General features: G+C 47.0%; 1 protein-coding gene across 3 annotated transcripts; it reads right to left on the reverse strand.

The window, feature by feature from the left end:
- Positions 1–21,895: 21,895 nt before the first annotated feature.
- On the reverse strand, positions 21,896–26,550 carry LOC109751942 (linoleate 9S-lipoxygenase). 3 transcript variants are annotated; one of them, XM_020310805.4, is made up of 8 exons: positions 26,086–26,546; positions 25,735–25,991; positions 25,203–25,644; positions 24,414–24,607; positions 23,682–24,037; positions 23,301–23,594; positions 22,865–22,993; positions 21,896–22,768 (listed from the first exon to the last, which is right to left on the reverse strand). In XM_020310805.4, exons 1-8 carry the CDS (start codon positions 26,453–26,455, stop codon positions 22,027–22,029), a joined length of 2,784 nt encoding a protein of 927 aa, XP_020166394.1. In that variant the 5' UTR covers positions 26,456–26,546; the 3' UTR covers positions 21,896–22,026. The 3 variants fall into 3 exon arrangements, with proteins under 3 accessions (XP_020166394.1, XP_073365386.1, XP_020166395.1); XM_073509285.1 differs by having other exon boundaries at positions 25,735–25,987; positions 26,082–26,523; XM_020310806.4 differs by lacking the exon at positions 22,865–22,993 and having other exon boundaries at positions 26,086–26,550.
- Positions 26,551–26,780: the final 230 nt, after the last annotated feature.

A 26,780-nucleotide genomic window follows, 5' to 3' on the forward strand; every position in this document is an offset into this window, starting at 1 on the left:
TTTTAGAAACGACAGCTTAGGTTTCTTTCCAAACCATAATTCATACGGTGTCGTCTCAACGGATTTAGACGGTGCCCTATTTAAAGTGAATGTAGCTGTCTCTAGAGCGTATCCCCAAAAAGATAGCGGTAAATCGGTGAGTGACATCATAGATCACACCATATCCAACAGAGTGCGATTACGACGTTTGGACACACCGTTACGCTGAGGTGTTCCAGGCGGCGTGAGTTGTGAAATGATTCCACATTTCCTTAAGTGTGTACCAAATTCGTGACTTAAATATTCTCCCCCACGATCTGATCGTAAGAATTTTATCTTTCGGTCACGTTGATTCTCTACCTCATTCTGAAATTCCTTGAACTTTTCAAAGGTCTCAGACTTGTGTTTCATCAATTAGACATACTCATATCTACTCAAGTCATCAGTGAGAGTGAGAACATAATGATAGCCTCCGCGAGCCTCAACACTCATTGGACCGCACACATCAGTATGTATGATTTCCAATAAGTTGGTTGCTTGCTCCATTGTTCCGGAGAACGGAGTCTTGGTCATTTTGCCCATGAGGCATGGTTCGCATGTGTCAAATGATTCATAATCAAGAGACTCTAAAAGTCCATCAGCATGGAGCTTCTTCATGCGCTTGACACCAATGTGACCAAGGCGGCAGTGCTACAAGTATGTGGGACTATCGTTATCAACCTTACATCTTTTGGTATTCACACTATGAATATGTGTAACATCACGTTCGAGATTCATTAAGAATAAACCATTGACCAGCGGGGCATGACCATAAAACATATCTCTCATATAAATAGAACAACCATTATTCTCGGATTTAAATGAGTAGCCATCTCGTATTAAACGAGATCCAGATACAATATTCATGCTCAAAGCTGGCACTAAATAACAATTATTGAGGTTTAAAACTAATCCCGTAGGTAAATGTAGAGGCAGCGTGCCGACGGCGATCACATCGACCTTGGAACCATTCCCGACGCGCATCGTCACCTCGTCCTTCGCCAGTCTCCGCTTATTCCGCAGCTCCTGTTTTGAGTTACAAATATGATTAACCGCACCGGTATCAAATACCCAGGAGCTACTACGAGTACTGGTAAGGTACACATCAATTACATGTATATCATATATACCTTTAGTGTTGCCGGCCTTCTTGTCCGCTAAGTATTTGGGGCAGTTCCGCTTCCAGTGACCACTTCCCTTGCAATAAAAGCACTCAGTCTCAGGCTTGGGTCCATTCTTTGGCTTCTTCCCGGCAACTGGCTTACCGGGCGCGGCAACTCCCTTGCCGTCCTTCTTGAAATTCTTCTTACCCTTGCCTTTCTTGAAACTAGTGGTTTTATTGACCATCAACACTTGATGTTCCTTTTTGATTTCCATCTCTGCTGATTTCAGCATTGAATGTACCTCAGGAATGGTCTTTTCCATCCCCTGCATATTGAAGTTCATCACAAAGCTCTTGTAGCTCGGTGGAAGCGACTTGAGGATTCTGTCAATAACCGCGTCATCCGGGAGATTAACTCCCAGCTAAGTCAAGCGGTTGTGCAACCCAGACATTTTGAGTATGTGTTCACTGACAGAGCTATTTTCCTCCATCTTACAACTGAAGAACTTGTCGGAGACTTCATATCTCTCGACCCGGGCATGAGCTTGGAAAACCATTTTCAGCTCTTCGAACATCTCATATGCTCCGTGTCTCTCAAAACGCTTTTGGAGCCCCGCTTCTAAGCTGTAAAGCATGCCGCACTGAACGAGGGAGTAATCATCAGCACGAGACTGCCAAGCGTTCATAACGTCTTGGTTCTCTGGGATGGGTGCTTCACCTAGCGGTGCTTCTAGGACATAATCTTTCTTGGCAGCTTTGAGGATGATCCTCAGGTTCCGGACCCAGTCCGTATAGTTGCTGCCATCATCTTTCAGCTTGGTTTTCTCTAGGAACGCGTTGAAGTTAAGGTTGACATGAGCGTTGGCCATTTGATCTACAAGACATTTTGCAAAGGTTTTTAGACTAAGTTCATGATAATCAAGTTCATCTAATCAAATTATTTAATGTACTCCCACTCAGATTAGACATCCCTCTAGTCATCTAAGTGAAACATGATCCCAGTCAACTAGGCCGTGTCCGATCATCACGTGAGACGGACTAGTCAACATCGGTGAACATCTTCATGTTGATCGTATCTTCTATACGACTCATGCTCGACCTTTCGGTCTTCCGTGTTCCGAGGCCATGTCTGTACATGCTAGGCTCGTCAAGTCAACCTAAGTGTATTGCTTGTGTAAATCTGGCTTACACCCGTTGTATTCGAACGTTAGGATCTATCACACCCGATCATCACGTGGTGCTTCGAAACAACGAACCTTCGCAACGGTGCACAGTTAGGGGGAACACTTTCTTGAAATTATTGCGAGGGGTCATCTTATTTAAGCTACCGTCGTTCTAAGCAAATAAGATGTAAAACATGATAAACATCACATGCAATCAAATAGTGACATGATATGGCCAATATCATATTGCTCCTTTTGATCTCCATCTTCGGGGCGCCATGATCATCTTCGTCACCGGCATGACACCATGATCTCCATCATCATGATCTCCATCATCGTGTCTTCATGAAGTTGTCACGTCAACGATTACTTCTACTTTTGTGGCTAACGTGTTTAGCAATAAAGTAAAGTAACTTACATGGCGTTATTCAATGACACGCAGGTCATACAAAAAATAAAGACAACTCCTATGACTCCTGCCGGTTGTCATACTCATCGACATGCAAGTCGTGATTCCGATTACAAGAACATGATCAATCTCATACATCACATATATTTCATTCATCACATCCTTTTGGCCATATCACATCACAAGGCATATGCTGCAAAAACAAGTTAGACGTCCTCTAATTGTTGTTGCATGTTTTTACGTGGCTTCTATATGTTTCTAGCAAGAACGTTTCTTACCTACGTAAAACCACAACGTGATATGCCAATTTCTATTTATCCTTCATAAGGACCCTTTTCATCGAATCCCCTCCAACTAAAGTGGGAGAGACAGACACCCGCTAGCCACCTTATGCAACTAGTGCATGTCAGTCGGTGGAACCTGTCTCACGTAAGCGTACGTGTAAGGTCGGTCCGGGCCGCTTCATCCCACGATGCCGCCGAAGCAAGATAAGACTAGTAGTGGCAAGAAAATTGACAACATCTACGCCCACAACAAGTTTGTGTTCTACTCGTGCATAGAAACTACGCATAGACCTAGCTCATGATGCCACTGTTGGGGAACGTTGCAGAAAATAAAAAATTTCTACGCTTCACCAAGATCAATCTATGGAGTCATCTAGCAACGAGAGAGAGGAGTGCATCTACATACCCTTGTAGATCGCGAGCGGAAGCGTTCAAGAGAACAGGGTTGAGGGAGTCGTACTCGTCGTGATCACCGATGATCCTAGCGCCGAACGGATGGCACCTCCGCGTTCAACACACGTACGGTTGGGAAGACGTCTCCTCCTTCTTGATCCAGCAAGGGGAAGGGAGAGGTTGATGGAGATCCAGCAGCACGACGGCGTGGTGGTGGATGCAGCAGCGATCTCGGCAGGGCTTCGCCGAGCACAGCGAGAGGGAGAGGTGTCACGGGAGGGAGAGGGAGGCGCCAGGGGCTAGGTTCGCAGCCCTCCCTCCCCCTCTTTATATAGGGGTCCAGGGGGGCGCCGGCCCCTCTAGATCCCATCTAGATGAGGGGGCGGCGGCCAAGGGGGTGACTTGCCCCCCAAGTCAAGTGGGGCGCCCCCCACCCCTAGGGTTTCCAACCCTAGGCACAGGGGAGGCCCAAGGAGGGCGCACCAGCCCACCAGGGGCTTGTTCCCTTCCCCACTTCAGCCCATGTGGCCCTCCGGGATAGGTGGCCCCACCCGGTGGACCCCCGGGACCCTTCCGGTGGTCCCGGTACAATACCGGTGACCCCCGAAACTTCCCCGGTGGCCGAAACTGGACTTCCTATATATAATTCTTCGCCTCCGGACCATTCCGGAACTCCTCGTGACGTCCGGGATCTCATCCGGGACTCCGAACAACTTTCGGGTTACCGCATACTTGTATCTCTACAACCCTAGCGTCACTGAACCTTAAGTGTGTAGAACCTACGGGTTCGGGAGACATGCAGACATGACCGAGACGACTCTCCGGTCAATAACCAACAGCGGGATCTGGATAGCCATGTTGGCTCCCACATGCTCCTCGATGATCTCATCGGATGAACCATGATGTCGAGGATTCAATCAATCTCGTATACAATTCCCTTTGTCAATCGGTACATTACTTGCCCGAGATTCGATCGTCAGCATCCCAATGCCTCGTTCAATCTCGTTACCGGCAAGTCACTTTACTCGTACCGTAATGCATGATCCCGCGACCAGACACTTGGTCACATTGAGCTCATTATGATGATGCATTACCGAGTGGGCCCAGAGATACCTCTCCGTCATACGGAGTGACAAATCCCAGTCTCGATTCGTGCCAACCCAACAGACACTTTCGGAGATACCCGTAGTGCACCTTTATAGTCACCCAGTTACGTTGTGACGTTTGGTACACCCAAAGCACTCCTACGGTATCCAGGAGTTGCACAATCTCATGGTCTAAGGAAATGATACTTGACATTTGGAAAAGCTCTAGCAAACGAACTACACGATCTTGCGCTATGCTTAGGATTGGGTCTTGTCCATCACATCATTCTCCTAATGATGTGATCCCGTTATCAATGACTTCTAATGTCCATAGTCAGGAAATCATGACTATCTGTTGATCAACGAGCTAGTCAACTAGAGGCTCACTAGGGATGTGTTGTGGTCTATGTATTCACACATGTATTACGATTTCCGGATAACACAATTATAGCATGAACAATAGACAATTATCATGAACCAGAAATATAATAATAACCATTTTATTATTGCCTCTAGGGCATATTTCCAACACCGCGCGTGGTTAGTAGCCCGCCGCAAGGGTCGTGCTAGCCTGATCTCTGGGCCTGGTCCGGCCAACACCTGCACGGTTTCTTCCAGGATGAGCATGCATGCCCAGGCCCAGGCAAGGTTTGCAGGTTTTTCAACTCCAGTCGGTCCATCGGGAACACGTCAGCGACCGCGTCCATGACGGACTTGCCCGGATCCAAGCAGCACCTGAGCGCAGGCTGCGTTGATCTCTTGCGTCGCACTGCAACGAACCAGAAGAACACCGTGGAGTCCATCCTAGTGAAGAGCGCCCTCAGGCTCTCACTGATGCCCACGGCGTCCTAGACCCCTTCCTGGAGCCTGTAGCAGCAAGGCAGTCGGACTGCTCATGATCGCGATACATGGAGATCGCGGCAGTGGAGTGAGTCGGCGGCGCACGGAGCTTGCTTTGATGTCTTTGGAACGGGACGCGAGGCCGCACTCTAGCTCAGCCAAGCCAGCGCTCATCGCCTCCTTTGTCAGAGGGCCACCGCCTCCCCATCCCCTCCCGCCGCGGTCGATGCCATGGGCCTGCCGCCAAAACCACTTCAGACCCCTGAAACCCTAGTGCAGAGTTGGACACAGAGTCCACGTCTTGAGGGAAGACGTGCGTATGGGGAAAGATCAAGACGAATGGATGAAAAAAAAGTCATGTTTGTTTCTGTTAGCCATCTTTTTTATGCTCCCAGGAACAGGCCCATTAGCCCTCGATGTGGCCCACGGAGTCTGGCGAGGAAGGGGGCAGGGAGAATCTAATTTTTACAGGCCCAACAACGCAGCTACGTACGCACCATCGTTCAATGCAAACGACGTCGTTCCCCGAATTAGTACCACCTCGCGTATATGTTTTAAATATAAAATCACCTGAGCGGGACGAAACCAAGAATATCACCTTGCTTTATTAGTAGGTAAATAGATATAGATATAGAGGTATAGATATAGATATAGATATAGATACCTCTTTTCAATTCTTAATCAGCACTAATGTGTCCTTGATGCACTTTCTTAATCAGAAACAGCACCCCGGTCGGAATTCGACTGCTCCAGCGCGCGCAACAGCCATCTCCCGGTTTTGCCACTATAACTCAGCTAGCTTTTTTTTTTTTTTTGAACACACTATAGCTCAGCTAGCTGATCAAAAGCGCACCACGATTCGTGCAATGTGTCAGCGAACGTTATCTATGGCCCGTGTGGCCTATTTTCCGTTTTCTGTTGTTGTTTGTCTGACGGGTGGTGGTCCGGCCTGTTTGCTTATGGGCCTTTTCCCTTGTTTCGATTTACATGCTCGGTTTTCAATACCACCGGTCTCATTCCTGTTCTGTTTTATTTTCACGGATGTTTCTTCTACTCCCGTCGTTTCATAATATAAAAACATTTTTTAAACTACACTAGTGTAAAAACGCTATTATATTATGAGACGGAAGGGAGTACATTGTTTGAGCGTGATGTTGGACCAGACTACGTACATTGTGATTCGTGTACGTTGCGCGCAGACCGTTGTGACCCGCTTTTTTACTTCTTTTTTTCTTCCTCTAATTGTCCATTAACATCGGCCTTTTCCATTTTCGGCAGAAACCTGATCGACGAGTAGCGGTTGTTCTTTCGTCTCTTTCCCATCTTTTCGGGTTTTAGAGAGAGAGAGAGAGAGCAAGAAAACGGTGGAGTGGAGACATCCCCCGTTCATTTCTTTGTTTCTTTTTCATTTTATTTATTTTATTTTCCGTTACTATTTAAAAATATTTAATATTTTTGTTTTAATTACGACTACAACTGTGCCGGTAGGGGGTTGTTGCCAGTTGCATGTTCATCACTAGACGTACAACCGAGTGCAATTTCATGCCTCTCAATGTGACTGGGACTAGGACAGAATGGGAGGGGGCCGTTGGTTGCATGTCCACCCACTAAGACTTGTAACCGCACGTGTTTTAACTCGACTGCAATTGCATGGCCTATAATGAAACTCCAAGTGGGTTGATATAGGGTTTGTAGGGCCCGTTGCATGTCCACCCCTAGACTTGCAACCCGGACTGCAACTGCATGCCCCCGATGACCAAAATAAGGGGCTGGTAGGGTTTTGTCTAGGCTAGTTGCAGTTTCACCACTAGAGGTGCAACTGCAAGCATTGTACCGATTGGAATTGCACAACCAAAACACGACTCCTACTGGGTCGGTAAGGGGGTTGTTGGCATGTTGCATATTCACCAATAGACTTGTGGCCGCAAGCATTGCGACGTGATTGCAACCGCATGCCCCCAATGCGGCTGCAGCTGGGGCTGATAGTTATTTTTTGTCGTCCAGGCACATGTCAACCACTAGAGTTGCAACTGCAAGCATAACCCGATTGCAATAGCACAACCCCAAACACGGCTGCAAATGAGCCGATTGGGGGGGGGGGGGGGGGGGGGTTGTGGCTAGTTGGATGTCCACCACTAGACTTGCAACCGCAAGCGTTGCAACCTGACTATAACCACATGCCCCCAACACTACTACAACTAAGGCTGGTAGGTTCTTTTTGTCGCCCATTTGCATGTCCACCACTAGAGTTAAACTCCATTACAGCTGCACAACCCCAAACCCGATTGCAAGTAGGCCGGTAAGGGACGTTCTTGGTCGGTTGCATGTCCACCACTAGAGATGAAACTACATTGCCAAAACCATGGCTCCAACTGAACCGATAGGGGGGGGGGGTTGACCTGTTGCATGTCCACCACTAGACTTGCGACCGCAAGCATTGCAACCTGACTACAACTGCCTGCCCCCAATGCGACTGCAACTGGGCCAGAAAGGGGTTTGTCGGCAAGTTGCATGTCCACCCATTTAGATTTGAACCCGCAAGTGTTGTAACCCTACTGCAATTGACTAACCCTCAACGCAACTGCAACCTAGTTGGGAAGAGGGTTTGTGAGGCAAGTTGCATGTCCACCACTAGACATTCAAGTGCAAGTGGTGCAACTAGACTACAAGTGTATGACCCCCAACAGGTTTACAACTGGGTCGGCTAGTTGCATGTCCACCAATACAGATTGCAAATGCAAGTGTTGCAACCCGACTATAACTACACGGGCCACCAACGCGACGGCAAGCGTTGCAACGCTGACAACAACCGGAGTGACGCCAATGCCCCAAGTGCCGACGATTCTTTTCCTTTTTTCACTTTCACTTTATTTATAAAAATTCATGAACTTCTAAAAAATAAATAAACTTTCTTAAAACTATGTTTTTCAAATTTTGTGAACTTTATATTAGTTCTTGTATATGTTTGATTTGGCCAACATTTTTAAATTTTGGTCCACATTTTTAAATCTATGAATGTTTTCTTTCGGAATCGTGAACATTTCTCAAGTTAGCATTTTGCTTAAAAATTATAGAACATTTTTTAAATCTGACATACCAACAAATACACGTGAAAGCAGGGAAGGAAAGGAATTTCTTGAGACCTCCTAACCAGCGCTTATAGCGCAACTGAGAACGGTGCTCACACGCGCCCCATGGGCCGACCCAATAAAGCAAGGAGCTCGCTTGCTCGACCAGTTTACCATTGACTGATTTGACTATTGGCCATTGACTTTCCCTAAAGAAGTTCAGATAGTTAAAAAATGGACATTTGAAAAAGTTCAGGAAAATTGAGAAAAAGTTCCTGGATTCGTAAAATTTCATGAATTTGGGAAAAAAAATCAAGAATTTGGGGGAAAGTTCACGATTGTTTAAAAAGGTTAAAAAAACTAAAAAATTCATGCATTTCTAGAAAGTGTGAATTTGAGAAAACTTCATGAATTTTAAAAAAATTGAAGACCTGGAAAAGTTCATAATTTTAAGAAATCTAAAAATAAAAAAGTTCACGGATTTGAAAAATATCACAAAAAGTTGGAAAAAGTTCATAAAATCCAAAAAAGTAGAAGAAATTTGGAAAATGGTTCACATATTAGTAAAAAAGTTTTCAATTTTTTAAAAAGTTCATGCATTTGTGAAAAAAGAAAAAGAAAAAAGAAACAAAACGAATAACCAAGCAAATATAGTTTTGGGAAGAAGGATATTTTTTTGAAATAAAGCCGACCAATAAATAAAGAGACCAGCCAAAAATTTGAAACCTTCTAGAAGGCTCCCAAAACCAGTGAAGGAGGACTACTAGAATGCGTCGGCCCGTTTACCGCGTAGCTATCACTGCCCTATGTGCTGTGTATGAATAATGCCTTAACTGGCGCGTTGTAAATTTTTGTGTGAATGCATTCATGGGCTTTTTTGTTGTCTGGTGATGTTTTGTATAACCCACACACAGAAGCCCATGTTTTTTTGGAAAAAAGTAGCCGTATATTTCATTTCCTAAAACTGCCTCCTCAGCATCAGAACATATTGGAAGCCCATGGCTTTTTCATCGCACACAGAACTATTAGTCATTGTAAACTAGGTCTAAGAAACAAATAACAAACAACGAACAACAAACAAGGAACGACGCAGAAAGAAGTAGATGCAACGACTTTGTACAAAGGGGCGTGACGTCTGGTGAATGAGACTTAATTTCATATCTACACTAGAACATGAATGCGCATGTTGCCACGCCCGTCCATCTTGTCAAAGGAACATAAATATTTTGGAAAAGGTAAATGGTGCAAATATTTAAGAATAAATTGAATGCTTCAACACTTTCTACTCTAAGTTTCAGATAGAGGGTTTCATAAATTTTTACTCATGGGATCGCATAAATTGTCACACACATATATGGATTAACTAGAAAAAAATGTTTAAATGCATGACATCCTAAATAATTGATGATACCATTGAAGTACTTAAGGCATAATATGGTCTAAATATCAACGTAAGTACGGTTGGACTAAACAATGCAAGGCAACAATTCATCGGATGTTACTAACAGAAGTAACCGGAAATATCAAATAGAAGGATCTAGCAAATAGTGTTTCAAACAATAATGATAAGATTATACCCTATCCCTTTTTCATACCAACAATAACAGCTTAGCAGCTCTATTAATTGGTTATACAAAGAAAAATGTATGCATCATTTTGCAGGCCAATACTTTTCACAAGGATCTATAGATTGATGGTTTTCTTCATAACCTCCATGTTTTGCTTGAAGATTCTTGGAAGAAAATCCTGCTAGCCGCACACAACAAAAGAAGCAGGCCAAAAATAAATTTGAGAGAGAAATTACAAACAAGGTTATGCTCAAAATTATCCGAGCAATGTTTCTTATATTAACTTTCTGAGGCAAACAATCTTTCACATTAGTAATCACTCTACAATAGTTATATTAAAGCTCAGCATGTATAAATCCATAAAATTTACCTATGCAAAGAAAGAGGTGTCCATAGTGGTTGAATGATTCAGTTAAGGTCTGAAGCATCTTCAAGGAATGAGAACCCAACAATATAGTTTTTTAATCAATCGATACTAACTACCTGCAAAAACAAACAAAAACACGTGAATTGACTAATTATCCTTTGCGATGTGTGAAGCAATTCAATGGACCAATTGAAAAAAAATGCCTTGCCTTCCAAGATAGGTGTGAGGTGAAATGACAGGTTTTGGTAACTTTACAGGTTCTTCTTTTAAACAAAGGCCAAGCAAAGTTCCTTCTACCCACATTTCATGTACCAGTGAATAGATTATGCACATGATGCCATATCAAAATAATTTTTTGTCAAGCAATGATCAGTGATCTTTTTACATAATTGAAATTAAAAAATACTGACATGTAGTCATGTTTGTTTGTTATTTAAGCACAGTAGAATCCATTTTCTACTGGACAAGCTCGACTTGAATTCTTCCTCAGCAACCTCTGTGAGGAAAAAAGTTAATTCATCCATGCGCAGCAGACAACATTAGCTGGCGGCTGGCATTTGCAGACTGCACCCAGCTGAGAGACGAATGATCTAAAAATGCAAGAATTACTGTGAGCATGCAAGTGAAATCTTCATATTCTTCTCTTGGATTCTCATACATGATACATTTTCTACCAAAAATAGGTCCTCTGTTGGATGCTCACTGAGATGATAAAAAAAATGTTTCTAACAGTAAAGAGACCAAATAAAATCCTTTACCCTTAGGCATTTAGTTGTCCATGAATAAAAACCTCACTACACTACACAAACGAGCACGAACCAAGAGGCCAAACTTGCTTCTTGGAGCAATTCGCATTCTCAGTCACAACGAAATATAGGAATGTAAGAGCATCTACGATCGGAATTGCCTATTCCGGCATCCTATATGTCCGCGGACGCGCCCGGATGCGTCGGCGGACAGTGACCGGGTGGGCCACAATTTATGTCATTTGCAACCACAAACCCTATTCCTAAAACACCAAATAGATGCACGTTGATCATTTTCTCCGTGTTGGGCCGGCCGGGTTATTATAAACACCATATATTTTTTATACTTAAGATTTCCAGTGTTGGGCCGGCTTGGTTGAGGGTTTAGTCCCACCCCGCCATGTGAAGAGCGACGTGACCGGCTTAAATAACCGCGTTCTCCCAGACAGTAAAGTTCGGTCATCAACATATCCTTTCTTCTTTTTTAGAAAAGGAGGATGACCCCCGGCCTCTGCATCTGGGAGATGCATACGGCCACTTTATTGATTATTCTCAAGGACCTTACAAAGTATTACAAACAATATACCTGAATCCACCATCTTAGCAACCTATGTCATTACTCCTATCCATATGATGAAGGGGTGCTAGCTGGGCCACTACCCAAACCACTCACCTAAGCCTAACATCAAAAGCCAGAAGCCCCAGCCGAGCCACATACCGGGTCTGGGGCACAATCCGGTCAGACACACTCGTGTGTCGTCGCCGCCATCTTCCACAGGTCCGTCTTCAGATCATATTGAGGCTTCTACCTTGTCTGGCCACTTTGCCATCGACGCCCCCATGACGCCAGACAGCTTCCTCCTCCTGCACGAGTCCATCTCCGCGCATCAGACGCTGAGTCTCCACAGCACCATGCCGCCGAGATCCGCCACCATCAATGTGTAAGATGAAGCACCGCTCCACCAAAGTCGCCGTCCTCTAGTCCCTCGAGCCCGTGTGTACCTCCAAGAATGACGCCCCCAGGGGGGAAACGACACCAGAGAGCCGCTGTCATCCGATCTACTGATCTAGAGTTTCCCCCGGAGGTAGCAGAGAGTGGCCTTGAACTTCTCCACGGCGATGCCTTCAGGAAGGGAACGACGCAGACAGCGTCGCCATCGCCAGCCTTGGCAATAACCAATAGCAGGTTTTCACCCAGATCTGATCGAAGACCTCCATCTCTCGTGCACGGGTCGCCGCCATTCTTGCCGGGATCTGGATGATCCCGCTTGCCAGATCTCAGCAAGGAGAAGCCCCCCACCGAGGCCCGTCGGCCGAGCAGGGGAAGTCGAAGCCGCGCCCACAGGATCAGATCCGATGGATCCATGCCCGCGCCGCCACCCCGGAGTCAGCCCCACGCTCAGCCGCCACCGTCTGCCGAGGCTCGCCGCCGCGTGCCCCGCGCCCCGCCATCGCTAGCCGAGGCTTGCCACCTCGCGCCAAACCGCGAGCGCCGCAGGACACCGCCGCCTGCCGCCTAGATCCGCCGCCCGCGGAGGAAGGGGAGACGGGAGAGGGAGTCCCCCCGCCGCCGCTGTCTGCCACGCGGGTTTTACCCGGCGGCGGCGCGAGGAGGGGGGAAGGAGAGGGCGGCAGCGGAGCCTAGGGTTGGATGTTCTGAAGGTTGTGGACTGTCATTATGAATCTTCTGTGTTCATAGTTAGAGAAGATTCATCATGACTGTCCACATCCCTTACAAAGCGAGCATTGATGACCTTGCTTTTTAAAAGTTTAATCATTTTCAACATCTTGCTCCGAATTAAAAAGGTACATCGATGACCATTTAAGTATGGTGGCGTCATCCGGTGGCGCTGACCTTCAGCGGCAAGGAGGGAGGCATGAATATGGGCGAATTGGTACGGGTCATCCCGGTCAGTCCGAAGTGGCGGGCGTGACCGGACGACCCCATATCCACCCCAGATTTGGGATGGATATAGGGAGTGCTTGTCATTCCGGGCGTTTGAGCCGCTTGTGGGGAGCCTGGTTGGGCGGCGTTTTTTCGTTCAGACACTAAATGGATGCATAATCTGATCCTCAGGGTACAGGGCCGGAGAAAAATTTCAGGGTATTCCTCTGTTGGCTCGGAACAAGCCAGGCAACACAAAACTTGACTGCAACATACTGAAAAAACACTGATGGGAAAGAAGACCAACCAATCATCACATACTTGGGGTGGACGAAAATATGTCCGGTGTTGCTGAATCGAGAAGGGGATGGCGCGTCAATGCACCCACAACCACAGAGGTGCAGAAGTTGCGGTGATGGCAAATGATGAATATATCACCACCGTGGTACGTACCTTGGTTAAGCGCGCCTCTGGACACATAGTACGGTTGTACAGGATGCTGCAGGCATGGCGAGAACAAAGCAAACCATTATGAATACCTTTGTTCTCTCATCGGATGTGGTCGTTCAAGGCAAGGGGTATGAGTTTCGGTACAGTTTGGAAAACTCAGACTTTCGTGTCGATGCTGATTTCGTGCCGCGCGTCTGGGAGCATGGAGATGATCCTGAGGATGACAAGGGGCAGGACAGAGAGGAAACTATGAGGACTAATGATCCAAGCAAGAGGTCAAAAGCATCGTCGTCATCCAATGCCCAGAAGATTACTCCTACCTCGGGAGGAGTGGTGCCCATGCAGCTTGCCGCATCAACATCTGCTTTGAGCCGGACTGTGTCGCCAACAAAGATCATCGCTGTTACACCGTTGAACACAAATCGTCGTGCACCAACCATGGATGCTTCACCGACTATACAGGGGCCGTCTTCGTTGGGTACGCTACCTCCAGCCACTTCTGATTTGGCGCAGGGGATCATTGAGACACCGATACATCAAGTGGAACCTGCTACCCCGCTGCCATCTACTCCTGTGACGCAGCATCATGGCGACGGCTGTGCCATGGCGCCACCCCCGCTGGATGGGTTTGCGTCATCAGAGGACACTGCGGACGACTCCCTATCATCTCCGACGTCCGACACTCGGTCTCCTTCCCGTCGGGGTGTGATCTTTTCCCCGGCGGTTAGGGCGGACCATGAGTCGGCGATGGCGGCGCTGCGAGCTTTGTCCTCCGCGCCTTCTTCGCCAGGAGGAGCGTTGGCGGCTGAGGCGATCGCCAAGGTGGAGGGCGAGGTGCAGCCCTTGCAGTCTCCTTCATCACCTAACCCGTCTACACCGCCTTTCGTCAGTGAGACGGGCTCCGAGATCGATGTTACTCCTTCGTCGCTGAGGCGTAGCGGGCGTCATCATGTCGGGACTGATGGATCAGCAACCACCGACGAGGATACTATGGTGAAGGCTATGCGTAGGACTGCTGCACGCAACCTCGACTTTGAAGGTAATTCCTCTCGCAAATCTTTTATGTCTTTTGACAATTCCAAAGTATCTTCAAATATCACTAGACTTGGGGTGTCACTAGGACGTAATGCGAACGAGATAGATTTTTCGGTCAAGTCTCTAAAACAAGTGGAGTTCGACCGGCTTACGGTTGCTCCCAAGTCTTCGAGCTTTGTCGACCCTCTCGTGTCATATGAGGAGGATGAGGATGCTGATGCCAATCATGAAGGCAAGCTTCTCTCTCATCTGGTTAAAGACACGACTGAAGTAGACCTTGATGATACTGTACGCGACACTACGCTTTTTGAGCTTGTCGCGTCAGTGCGCAAGAATAAGTCTAACTCAGCAAAGAAAAGAGGGCGCTCTTCTAAGAAACTAAATGTCTCTAAACATAAAGTTGGTTCATCATGAGAGGCATGTTCTGGAATAGCAGAGGTCTTGGTGACTTGGCTAAACACAAACACATTGCCGATTGTGTAAAGGATCATTTGTTGGACTTTGTGGCTATCACTGAGTCAGGTAAACGTGATTTTCCAACACATGTCTTGGACCACTTTTCATGTGGTTTTGATTACGAATGGCACGTCTTACCGCCGACCGGGAGGTCCGGGGGAATATTGCTAGGTATTAACTCTACATACTTGCAACTATTGTCCACGACAAAGGGGGAGCATCATATTAAATTCCACCTTCGAAATAAGTCCGACAACTTCATCTGGAGTCTGGTGGCTATATATGGTGCCGCTCAAGAGGAGTTTAAGTCTGCATTTCTAAAAGAGCTGGTTAATACCTGTCGAAACAATCCTCATCCCATGTTAATCGGGGGGGATTTCAACATCCTTCGATATCAGCAGGAAAAAAACAACGATCGGTTTGACACTAGGTGGCCTTTCCTCTTTAATGCTGTTATTGACAGCCTCGATCTGAGAGAAATCACAATGTCTGGTCGTCAGTATACCTGGGCCAACAACCGTTCGGTGCCGACCTTTGAAAAACTGGACCGGGTGCTAGTTACCACTGACTGGGAATACAAATATCCCCTAGCATTGGTTCGGGCACTTGAAAGAATTGAGGCCTTATCGGATCACGCTCCGTTGCTAATCAATTTTGGACAACCAATCCCGAGTTCGAATCGCCACCAGTTTAAATTTGAACTGGGATGGTTCACTAGAGAGGGATTTCAGGAGCTAGTTAAGAAAGTGTGGGCACGCCAGCCCCGCGGTAACACACCCATCCAAAGATGGAATAATCGAATCCGCTCCCTGCGTCGATTCCTTCGAGGATGGGCCAAGCATACTGCTGGAATTTATAAAAAAGAAAAATTGCGTTTGTCTACCCTAATTGATTCCCTTGATAAAATAGCGGAGGTGAGGCCTCTGTCTGCTGTTGAGATCGAGCAAAAAAGCAATCTTAACGAGCAGATTGCCCACCTACTACGTGAGGAAGAGATTAAATGGTACCAACGTAGCAAGGCGGATTCGTTAGTGCTAGGTGATGATAATACGAAATACTTTCAGATGCTTGCCAATGGCAGACATAGAAAGAAGCGTATATTCGCCCTTGACCAGGAGGAAGGCCGAATAGAGGGGGACGTACCACTTAGAAATTTTATCACTAAGTTTTACAAATACCTTTTTGGGCCTTCAGCCGAGACTAATTTTCATCTAGATGAATCCGTTACTCATGACATCACTCAAGTTACGGAAGCGGAAAATGAATTCCTAACCTCTCCTTTTTCTGAGGAGGAAATTCGAACCGCTGTGTTTCAGATGGAACACAACAAGGCACCGGGACCGGATGGCTTTCCCGCAGAGTTCTATCAATGCTTTTGGGACGTCATTAAGGCAGACTTGGTTCAGTTGTTTAACCAACTGCATTTCGAGGACCTTGACATTTCTCGTTTAAACTTTGGGGAAATTATCCTACTGCCTAAGATTAAGGAGGCTAGTCGTATTCAACAATATCGACCGATTTGCCTTCTCAATGTAAGTTTTAAAATTTTTACGAAGGTAGCGACTAATCGGTTGAACGGTGTAGCTGACCATGTCGTAAAACCCACACAAACAGCATTTATGCAAGGTCGCAACATTTTAGATGGAGTGGTCGTCCTGCACGAAACTGTACATGAACTGCACCGGAAAAAAATGAACGGTGTCATTCTTAAAATTGATTTTGAGAAAGCCTATGACAAAGTTAAGTGGCCCTTCTTGTTGCAAACCTTACGCATGAAAGGGTTTTCACCAAAATGGTGCCGCTGGGTAGAGAGCTTTGTCTCTGGCGGTAGTGTGGCCATAAAAGTTAATGAAGACGTTGGCAACTATTTTCAGACAAGGAAGGGGCTTCGCCAAGGCGACCCCGCGTCTCCTATTCTGTTTAACATTGTGGCCGACATGCTAGCTACCCTAGTGGAGCGGGCCAAGCTGGATGGTCAAATTAGCGGGGTCATCCCACATCTAGTAGAAGATGGTCTATCCATTCTACAATATGCCGATGACACGATTCTTTTTATGGATCATGATCTTGATAAAGCAAGAAGTCTCAAGCTGCTCTTATGTGCCTTTGAGGAACTTTCTGGTCTCAAAATTAATTTTCATAAGAGTGAACTTTTTTGCTTTGGAGATGCTGCAGAATCTGCACCCGAGTATGCCGACATTTTTGGATGCCAGCTCGGGCAGTTTCCGATTAGGTATCTGGGTATCCCCATACACTATCGGCGTTTAACTATCGCTGAGTGGAGGCATGTGGAAGAGAGACTTGAGAAACGTTTAGCCAGTTGGAAGGCCAAACTCTTGTCTTATGGGGGGCGATTGATCTTGATCAATTCTGTCCTAAGCAACATGGTTTTATACATGTTGTCATTCTTCCACCTGCCGAAAGGGGTTCTACAGCGTCTAGATTACTTTAGATCCAGATTTTTTTGGCAGTTTGATAACGAAACCAAGAAATATAGACTGGCTAGGTGGAGCGTATTATGCAGACCTAAAAGCCAAGGGGGCCTGGGAATCCAAGACCTTGAGATTAAAAATATCGCTCTTCTCAGCAAGTGGGTCTATAAATTACTCACTGAGAATGGAGTATGGCAGGAAATCATTCGCAACAAGTATGTGGGATCCAATGCCATTTCTCAAATTCATTGGAAACCTGGGGATTCACATTTTTGGAGTGGTGTCATGAAGGCCAAGGAATTCTTTTTCCAATTTGGGACCTTCTTGGTTAGGGACGGTGCTCAGGTTCGTTTCTGGGAAGATACCTGGCTAGGGAACACTCCCCTAATGGTGCAATATCCGAGCTTGTACCGGATCGTCCGACATAAATTTGTCACGATCAAACAAGTATTAGGACAGGAAAACCCCGATATTTCTTTCCGTAGGGATCTTTTGGGCACTCGTCTGACAGCATGGAATGAATTACTCACTCGCCTGGAGGACATTCAACTGTCAGATGATCCGGACACTTTTCGATGGAACTTGCATCAGAATGGCAAATTTTCGGTCAAATCCATGTATGATGCAATGGTTCATTGTGATGTTCCTGTAGATAACAGGAAATTATGGAAGCTAAAAATTCCCCTAAGAGTGAAGATTTTCCTCTGGTTTCTTAACAAAGGAGTCATCCTAACTAGAGATAATCTGGCACGACGAAACTGGCATGGCTCCAAGACATGTGTCTTTTGCCAACATGACGAGTCTATCAAACACCTATTTTTTGAGTGCAAGTTCGCTCGGGCAGTTTGGGCTACGGTCCAAGTAGCTTCGAATTTATATCCACCACGTAGTGCACGGAATATGTTCGGCAACTGGTTACGGGGTATAGATAAACAATTTTCTGCACATATTCTTGTGGGAGCGGCGGCCTTATGCTGGGCAATGTGGCTTACCAGGAATGATGTGGTTTTTAACAATAAATGTGTCTCATCTCCTATGCAGGTTATTCATGTTTGTACACGATGGCTCCGTACTTGGTCTATCCTGCAGAAGCCGGAAGACAGGGACATTTTTATGATGGCGTCTACACGGCTGGAGCGTACGGCCAGGGAGGTTTTCTACCCCCATGGATGGCGGTGTGATTTACGGATAGGATCTACCGCTCCTTAGGCTGGACACGATTTATTGCTTGGCATTGTATCAAATTATTTTATTTTTAGGGTGCTCTGGATTTTTTGGCTGTGTGCATCTAGCTATGCAGAGGCCGGGCTTTCTTTTGACATGATTGTATCATCTCGATATATCTATTCAATGAAATGTCCTTTATCGAAAAAAATGAATACATCAAATCAACTTCTTTTACATATTCCCATCTCAAAGAAACCAGCACCATACAATGTTGTTGTTCCCGACCCGTCGAGTACCCGCAAGGTGGAGAGCCAAAGGCGGCATGTATGTACTGTCATGGAAGGGGGAGAGGAGCCACGATCGCTCATGGAGGGAAGGGGGGAAGGGGAATGGCCGAAAGAAACGGTGTCATGACATCCAGTAGGAAAACGAGGCATAGCGGGGTGATACGTCTTCAATGTATTTATAATTTATAAAGTATGCATATCATGTTTACAATAACTTCAGATGGTTTGGTGCACTTTTAGAGTAGGGCGTTTTGGTGCCCAGGCTCATCTGCACCCGGTTAGAAAAAAATTCATAAAAAATTCAAAACAAATTCAAAATATTCCAAATAAAATTTGTGTGGTAGACAATTTGATGCGTGAAGCCCGCTCCAAATTTCAAGTCATTTGGACATATAAGCAGCTCTCAGCAAAAAAGACAAATCGGGCCAAAACAGTACATGAACAGTAAACATTTTTACGGACCCCCAATTTGTCTCTTTTGCTGAGAGCTGCTCATATGTCCAAATGACTTAAAATTTGGAGCGGGCCTCACGCATCAAATTTTCTACCACACAAATTTTATTTAGAATTTTTTGAATTTTTCTAGTATTTGTTTTGATTTTTTTGTCGGCGCGGGTGCAGATGAGCTCGGGTGCAGAAATGGATTTTCGGCACTTTTATATATTATTATGGACTAACATATTAATCTAATGCCCAGTGTCAGTTCATATTTTTTGGCTGTTTCTTTGTTTCGCAGTAAAACCGTACCAAACGAAGTCCAAACGCGATAAAAATTTACGGTGATTTTTTTATGAAAGCAAAGAGATCCAAGAAGCTTCTGGAGGGGAGGGGGGAGCCGAAAGGTGTCCAGGGAAGCCACAAACTCAAAGGGCGCTCCATGTGAGCTTGTGGGTCCCTCGGGACACCCCCTTGACGTGAATCGAACACTGAAAAATCTTATAAATCCAAAAACCCTCGAAAGTTAACCTAGATGAGTTTTTCCGCCGTCGCAAGCCTCTGTTCCAAAGCGATCTCATCCGGAGCCCTGTTCTGGCACCCTGTCGGAGGAGGGAAAGTCATCACCGGAGGCCATCTTCATCATCCCCGCTGCCTCCATAACGAGGAGGGGGTAGTTCATCCCTGGAGGTTGAGGGTATGTATCAGTAGCTATGTGTTTGATCTCTCCCTCTCTCTCTCTCCCTCCCTCCCCCACTCTCTCTCTCTCTCTCTCTCTCTCTCTCTTGTTCTTGATTTGGCATGATCTTGATGTATCACGAGTTTTGTTATTATAGTTGGATCATATGAAGTTCTTCCCCTCTATCTATTTTGTGGTGAACTGAATCTTGGTCTTTGAGGTTTCTTTGTTATCGGATTGAATACTTTAGATATGAGATCACATGATGCATGTTGTAGGGGAACGTAGCATGCAATTTCAAAATTTTTGAATATGACATCTCTGAGGTTGACACCAACGCTCATCTTCGGCACCACCACAGCAGCCACCGAAGAAAAGAATGACGAATCACCTCCTCACCGGAGCTCGACGTGGCTCCATTGCTGATATGCAGCTTTGCGGACCTCCAAGGTGGCTCGCCAAAAGTGAAGCCCTTGCCGTTGAACGAATTAGACCGGGGCAACACCCCGGACATGCCATCGAACTGCAGATCTGGCACCCCACCATGACTAAGACGCCGAAGGAGGAAACCATACCTGTCATCCACGAACCACGAGTCCATCACATGTTCCGTCTTCCAGATGTCGTCAATGCAGACCACAATCTGCATCCGCTCCTGGACTACCTCCCAAGCTCTGCGCTGACGCTGGAGCAAACGTCGTGCAACGGCGAAGCCCGAGGACACACGTCCACCACGAGGATGCCATCGCCGCTACGCCATCCTTACTTGAACAGACTGGTTTCCAAATCCATCCCCAACCATAGGACCGATGGCCCCGTCAGAGAAGGATCAAAATAATTTTTATTCAGCGCCATCATCGTCGCCGCCGAAGCAAAGACGATGAACAACCTAAAAACCTAAAATACGAGGGAATAAAAATAATCCACACACATGGATCCGGCGACCCCCCTCACCACCGACGACCGAGGTCGCCGGCGGTGGGGAGTCGCCGAAGGACGGCGTCAGAAGATCGGTCTCTCCTGGCGGCAGCTAGGGTTACAGCCGCTAGGGATGAGGAAAACAGCGAACACAAATCTTTGAGATCTTGAAACTCTTTCTTCTTCTATGACACAATATTGTACTTTTCTGAAGTCAGCCGTAGGACATAACAAAAGTATCACTTTTATATTATTTATATTTGACATCATAGATCATTGCATATTTTTCTATTGATAGGTAATTATCCGTGCATTGAAACAGAAGTATAAACATTCTAGTAGATTAGCCCATGATTGAACGTCTATCATCACATTGGTGGGTTAAAATCTTAATATTTTTTGTATTCAATTTTCATAAATTATTCGTCATCTTATTCTTAAGCCGTATTTGGTAAGAATTATTGACCTACCAATGAAAATATTAGTTAGAAGAATGATCAAAGATGGGAGGAAAAATATCATCTTATTGTTAAGCACTTATTTGGTAAAAAGATATTAACTTACCAAAGAATATTATTATTTAGAAGAAAAATTAGAGATGAGGTGAAAAAAATCAAACATGAGTAATGAAGGGGGGCCATATATACAGAGGATGGATGATGGAGGGAGGAGGGTTGAAACGGAAACCTTACGTTCTTTTTAAGTGGTAGATATTTGATGAAACTTAAATTTTGACTTAGGACAATCATAAAACTTTAATTATGTTGTAATTGAGTGCATAATTTGCTGCTCAAATGTGAAGCTGAGAGCAATTTCGAAGAAGAATGGTTGGGCTGGAAGATGAAGACATTCTCCATGAGTTTGTTTCTAGACAAGTTGTTAGAGCATGTCTAAAGATGCTATTTTAGCAGTGCCACGTAGGGTAAGGGTTGAAGTGAAGAAAAGAGAAAACAAAGAAAATACTTTGTTTTTTCTTAATTATTAAGATATGATCTCTTATCAACTAACTCACCATATTGTTATGAACTAGAGATAAAATTAAGAGACCAAACGTCGTACATCATTTTCTTTGTCATCTCTAAATTATGTGGTGCGATTAAGATAAAATTATCTTATCAATGCTCTTACGCTCCAAGCAAGGAGTGGCAAGTACACACTTTTATTGATTTATTACTTGACCAAGTCCATACTTTTGGCATCTTATTACATCTGTCACCGCCGACGGACGCCCAGTGTTGCTCAAACGGCGATGCTGTTGGGAATCCCACCGACGTGTGGTGCCGCAGGGTCGGCCCTCGGCGCGAGCAGCGTGTAGGGCACCTCCACGGGCCCGTTCCGGTTCCGCAGCGCGCCGTCGGCGTTCCTCTTCTTGACGGCCTCCGCGACCGCGTCCAGCTTCGCGTTGAACTCCAGCAGCGCCTTGGCCGCCCGCTGCTCGCTCGTCCACCGCTCCGTGTCCGGCCGCTCTCCCATGAGCGGCTCCCCCGGCTTCACGGGCGGGTTCATGGTGAGCGCCATGAGGCCGAACGCCTCGGTCTTCGGGGTGATGCGGCCGAGGAACTCGGCCTCGGTCACCACCGCTTTGGCGTCGGCCGGCATCTCCCCGGAGGTGATGGTGGGGCGGTTGGGGACGAAGCCGTTGTACCCGTACTGCCCGAAGCTGACGGCCGAGTGATAAGCCGATCCGAGCCAGATGATGGTGGCGCAGGTCTCCACGAGGTCGTCGACGCTGTCCATCGCCGGCCACCACGGCGCGTCGCGCAGGTCGCCGTGGCCCACGTTTCGCACCTCGCTCCACCACGCCTGCAGCTCGCTGTCGCCCGCGACGGCGCCGTCGCCGTCGGCGTAGTATATCGCGCAGTAGTCCGTGACCCATTCCTTGATCGCCGTCCAGATCTCCAGCCCGTCGACCGCGTAAGGGTAGTCCTTTATCAGCAGCTCCAGCTCCTCGGGCTTCTTCGGATCGCCTCTCGCCACGCCTCTGCGCACATACAAATGCATCAAGTATCATTTCAGATTCTAAGATGTGCAGGTGCATTGTAGGATTAACTTTGTCAGCATTTTAGTCGGTAGGTACGTCTTGATGTGTTCGTTGGGGAAAAAGAGCTCGGTGACCCATTTCCAGATCGCCGTCAAGATGTTGAGCTCGTCGTTTCTCGGCAGCTCCTCCTCCTCATTCTTCTTCGGAGCTCCTCTCACCATTCCACTGCGTAGTACGTACAAACAATAATACTAGACCTATAAAGACTCTACAAACGTTTAACTTTTCTAACTAATACTAATTCTCTTCCCCCTTAATCTAACTGGGTTGGTCTCCTTCATCCCTATTTTACCAATCATACTCCTCCACATCAGTTTGCATGTAAAAAAAATAAGTAACATTTTGTAGATGTAGCATTACTCACGCACAAATGCATCAATTAGCCATTCCAAATTCTGATAGGAGTACGTGTGCCATTTGATTGTACTCCGTAGAATTTACTTAATACATAGGTCAGTTGCATTTTACTCACCGCTTGATGAGTTCGTTGGGGAAAGCGAGCTCGGTGAAGTTAAATGAAGCGTATGCCTTGGAGGACATCTCCATGCCGTACTTGCCGGTGAAGAAGTTGACCTCGTGCATGTTGCGGTAAAAGGCACCACCCTGTCGCTCGTCGCCCGAGCCGATGACGATGTGTCGTGCCGTGGAATTTGTGTCCAAGGTGTTGCGGAAGTGCGGCTTGAGGAGCCTGTGGATTGGGTGTAGCACGCTCAGCTGCCGGTTCGCCGCGATCACCAAGGGCTCCATGGTCGCGTGCGTCCTCAGCCTACATACAACACACGAACCAGTCAACATGACATGAGCACATGCTATGATTCTCATCCCACTAATTAACATTGTAAGGGTAGCGTACCAGTGAAGGACGTAGTTGTTCTTGCAGGCGTCGTTGGAGGCGGCGTGGGCCTTGGCGAGGTCCCACGCCGTGAAGGTGTCGGAGGCGGCGTCGCCGGCTTTGAGTTCGTCGGGCGGAGTGTACACCGTGCTGGTGGCGCCGAGGCGCTCATCCTTGGGGTGCGGCGAGCTAAGCTCGATCGCCAGCGGCTTGAGTGTGGAGTCGTCTTGCAAGAAGAAAAGCGTCCTCGTGGCGTACGACTTCCTCTGGGAGATCTCGCCCTTCTCCTCGGCGCCTGGCAGCTCGTTGATGCGCTTCAAGTAAGGCATCACCCAGTCATGGTGATCCACAACGTACAACCTGTCCTTTTCTATAGCCTGCAAAATTCATGCAATGGTTTGAGGGGCACACTTACATTTTTGTATTCGAAGAAGAGAGTAATGGTTTTACTATTTCTTCTCCGTTAAGAAATTCTTGCTCATAATTTGAATGATTTCATGATTACTATTGCTATTGGACCATATTAGGAACATATTTTATCCAAACACTTTTAGTTTTGTATGTTGCTTTTTTTTTTCTGTGAACGTGTGTGTGTGTGTGTGTGTGTGTGTGTGTGTGTGTGTGTGTGTGTGTGTGTGTGTGTCATATGAACATACATTTCCTCTATACACTTGATCATTTTTATAATGTTTGACTTTGAAGGAATTTTACATGCGTTGTAATTTGACAAGGAAGAAATATATAAGTACGTACCTGCGCCACAGTCATGTTTCCCAAGTTCTTCTCAATGTGCTCTTTGGCTATCTTGCTGTCTTGGTCACCGTACACAGCCCGGTCAAGCTTGCTCGTGAGTGGGAAGTCGGTGACGAGCTCGATGGACAGTGGGTTTGTCCCTGCGAGTGTTTGCCTAGCGAACTCTTCATCCGTCCTCCAAGCTGTTCGATTCGCTATGTACACCAAAAATAGGTTTGATGAGTTCAACTTCCATGGAATCACACATATATATTTTATAGTAACGGTCTTGCTAAATCTCAGTCTACTGAATATCAGTTATGTCTGAGAAGGAAGAAATATATAGTACGTACCTGCGCCCGTCCAAGCTCGGTGTCTAGACCAGGCTCGGGGCTAATTATTTGTCTTGAAAATGGCTATATTATATTGTTTAAAAGTTTTTTTAGAATAATTATATTATTTAAAAGTGAGCAAGTACCCTTTCTCGAGCTGCGGACTGGGCCAAATTGGGCCCAGGCCTAAGACCCGTCCAGGCACTGTGATAAATTGTGTGGGTCGACGCCATAGTTTTAAATAGCAGGCTTAACGATTCTATAGCGTGCTATTTAAAATGTTTGTTTATTTTTTTATTTTATTTTTTGAAAGGAGGTTAAAACCCCCGCCCTCTGCATTAATCGATGCATGCAGTCATCTATATTTATTATTCCTCCAAGGTCTAATAAAAACATACATCAAGCCACCCGACGATGCAGAAGCCGGCGTTATTTTTTTAAGGAACAAGAAAAAAGCACGGTGAGACAATTGCGGTACCTGAGATGACCTGTGGGAAGGGGAATGGGATGGGCTTGGCGTTGCTGCCGAAGAGGCCGTGGACTTCCGCCAACGACCCGAAGTGACCATCGAGTTTCGGAAGGCTGGGCGCCTTGGCCACGGGGCCGGTCCGCTCGTCGCACGGGATGTAGATCCCTTCCTCCAGCGACGCCCTCGTCTCGCTCGCGGGGTCCGCCTTGCTCGGAGGCCGGCTGGTCCTGGTCCGGCGAGGGTACGGGTACTCTTCGGATCCTCCCAGCACCGGGCGCGCCAGGTCCTTGCGCAGGTCGGGGTTTCCCAGGTCGTTGTAGAGCGCGTAGTCGTACACGCGGTCCCATTTCTGCAGCGGCTTGTCGGCCGGCGCGCCCTCGCCCCGGAGCAGGCGGAGCTCGTCTTCCCTGTCCTTAAGCAGCGCCGGCGGCGTCTTCTCCTTCACGTACGCCTGCACCAAAATAACCAAACGTACGTTGTAGCTTATATATGCAAGTTCTGCAAGAAAACAGTTCATGACATCTATGTGTAGTGCACGCACGTCGTTGGTGAAGAAGAGGCGGTATGGGTGCTTCCCGACGGGATAGACCCACCCGTTGCAGACGAAGTGGACGGCCGGCGAGCTCAGGCTCAGCAGCTGCAGGTACACGGGGAAGTCGGAGTTGTTCGTCACGAGCACTGCGCCGGGCGCGCCCAGGGCCTCGTCCCACAGCAGCTCCACGTCGAGCTCTGTCTCCCCGCTCGATATGACGGCGTCCAGCGCCGCCGCCTCCCCTCTCACGCCGCTCCCATCACTCCCTGTACATGTTTGTTAGAGTACTCACGATGGCATAAGTGCATAACGTGCGGCTGACCATCTGGTTAATAAGCTACAAACATTTGTAGTACGTACCGGCGACGGTGGCGCTGACGAGCTGGAGGGACAGCCGGAGCGGGCTGCTGGGCGAGTCGGAGCTCTGCAGCAGCAGCTTGCCTTGGACACGAGCGCTTGTGGCGGTGGACGTGGTCTGTACGTCGGAGCCGGCCACTGCACGCGTGGCCGTGGTGGCGCCATGGCTTGTGCTGGTGTTCGGGTGCAAGATTTTCAGCTGCGAGCGAGCCGCTGAAGGCACGAGCGTTGGACGTTGTCCATCCCGGCGCCCCAGTGCCCCTGCAGGACGGAGCATCTTCGCGGTCCATCCCGGCGCCCGAGTGCACGTGACAGACGGAGCATGCGGGCCGCGGGCACACGGGCGTGAGCTGTGACGGATCTGCATCTGCATCCAGCCGTTCAGTTCAGGCGAGACCTGGCAGTGTGCTTGGTGTTGTTGGGTGGGTGGCAGTGTGACTCGGGACACACACACATATAAATAGTCGGCAGAATAATTGGACGGACGCTGGCGCTGTAAATGTTAGGCTAGGGGATGAGTGAGTCCACGTTACACCATAGCTTCAAGATTCGTGCAGAATGCAACACCTAGAACTTCCCATTTTGTTGACGCAGCTGTTCTGATCCCGATCCCATGTGAGCTAAGGTGAACAATAAAATCAAAAAAATATTCAAAAAACTCTGAATTTCTTTGATTGCTTGCAAATTTCATCACCAGA

The sequence above is a fragment of the Aegilops tauschii genome, chromosome 2 (genome assembly GCF_002575655.3).
Source record: "Aegilops tauschii subsp. strangulata cultivar AL8/78 chromosome 2, Aet v6.0, whole genome shotgun sequence".
NCBI lineage: Eukaryota > Viridiplantae > Streptophyta > Magnoliopsida > Poales > Poaceae > Aegilops > Aegilops tauschii.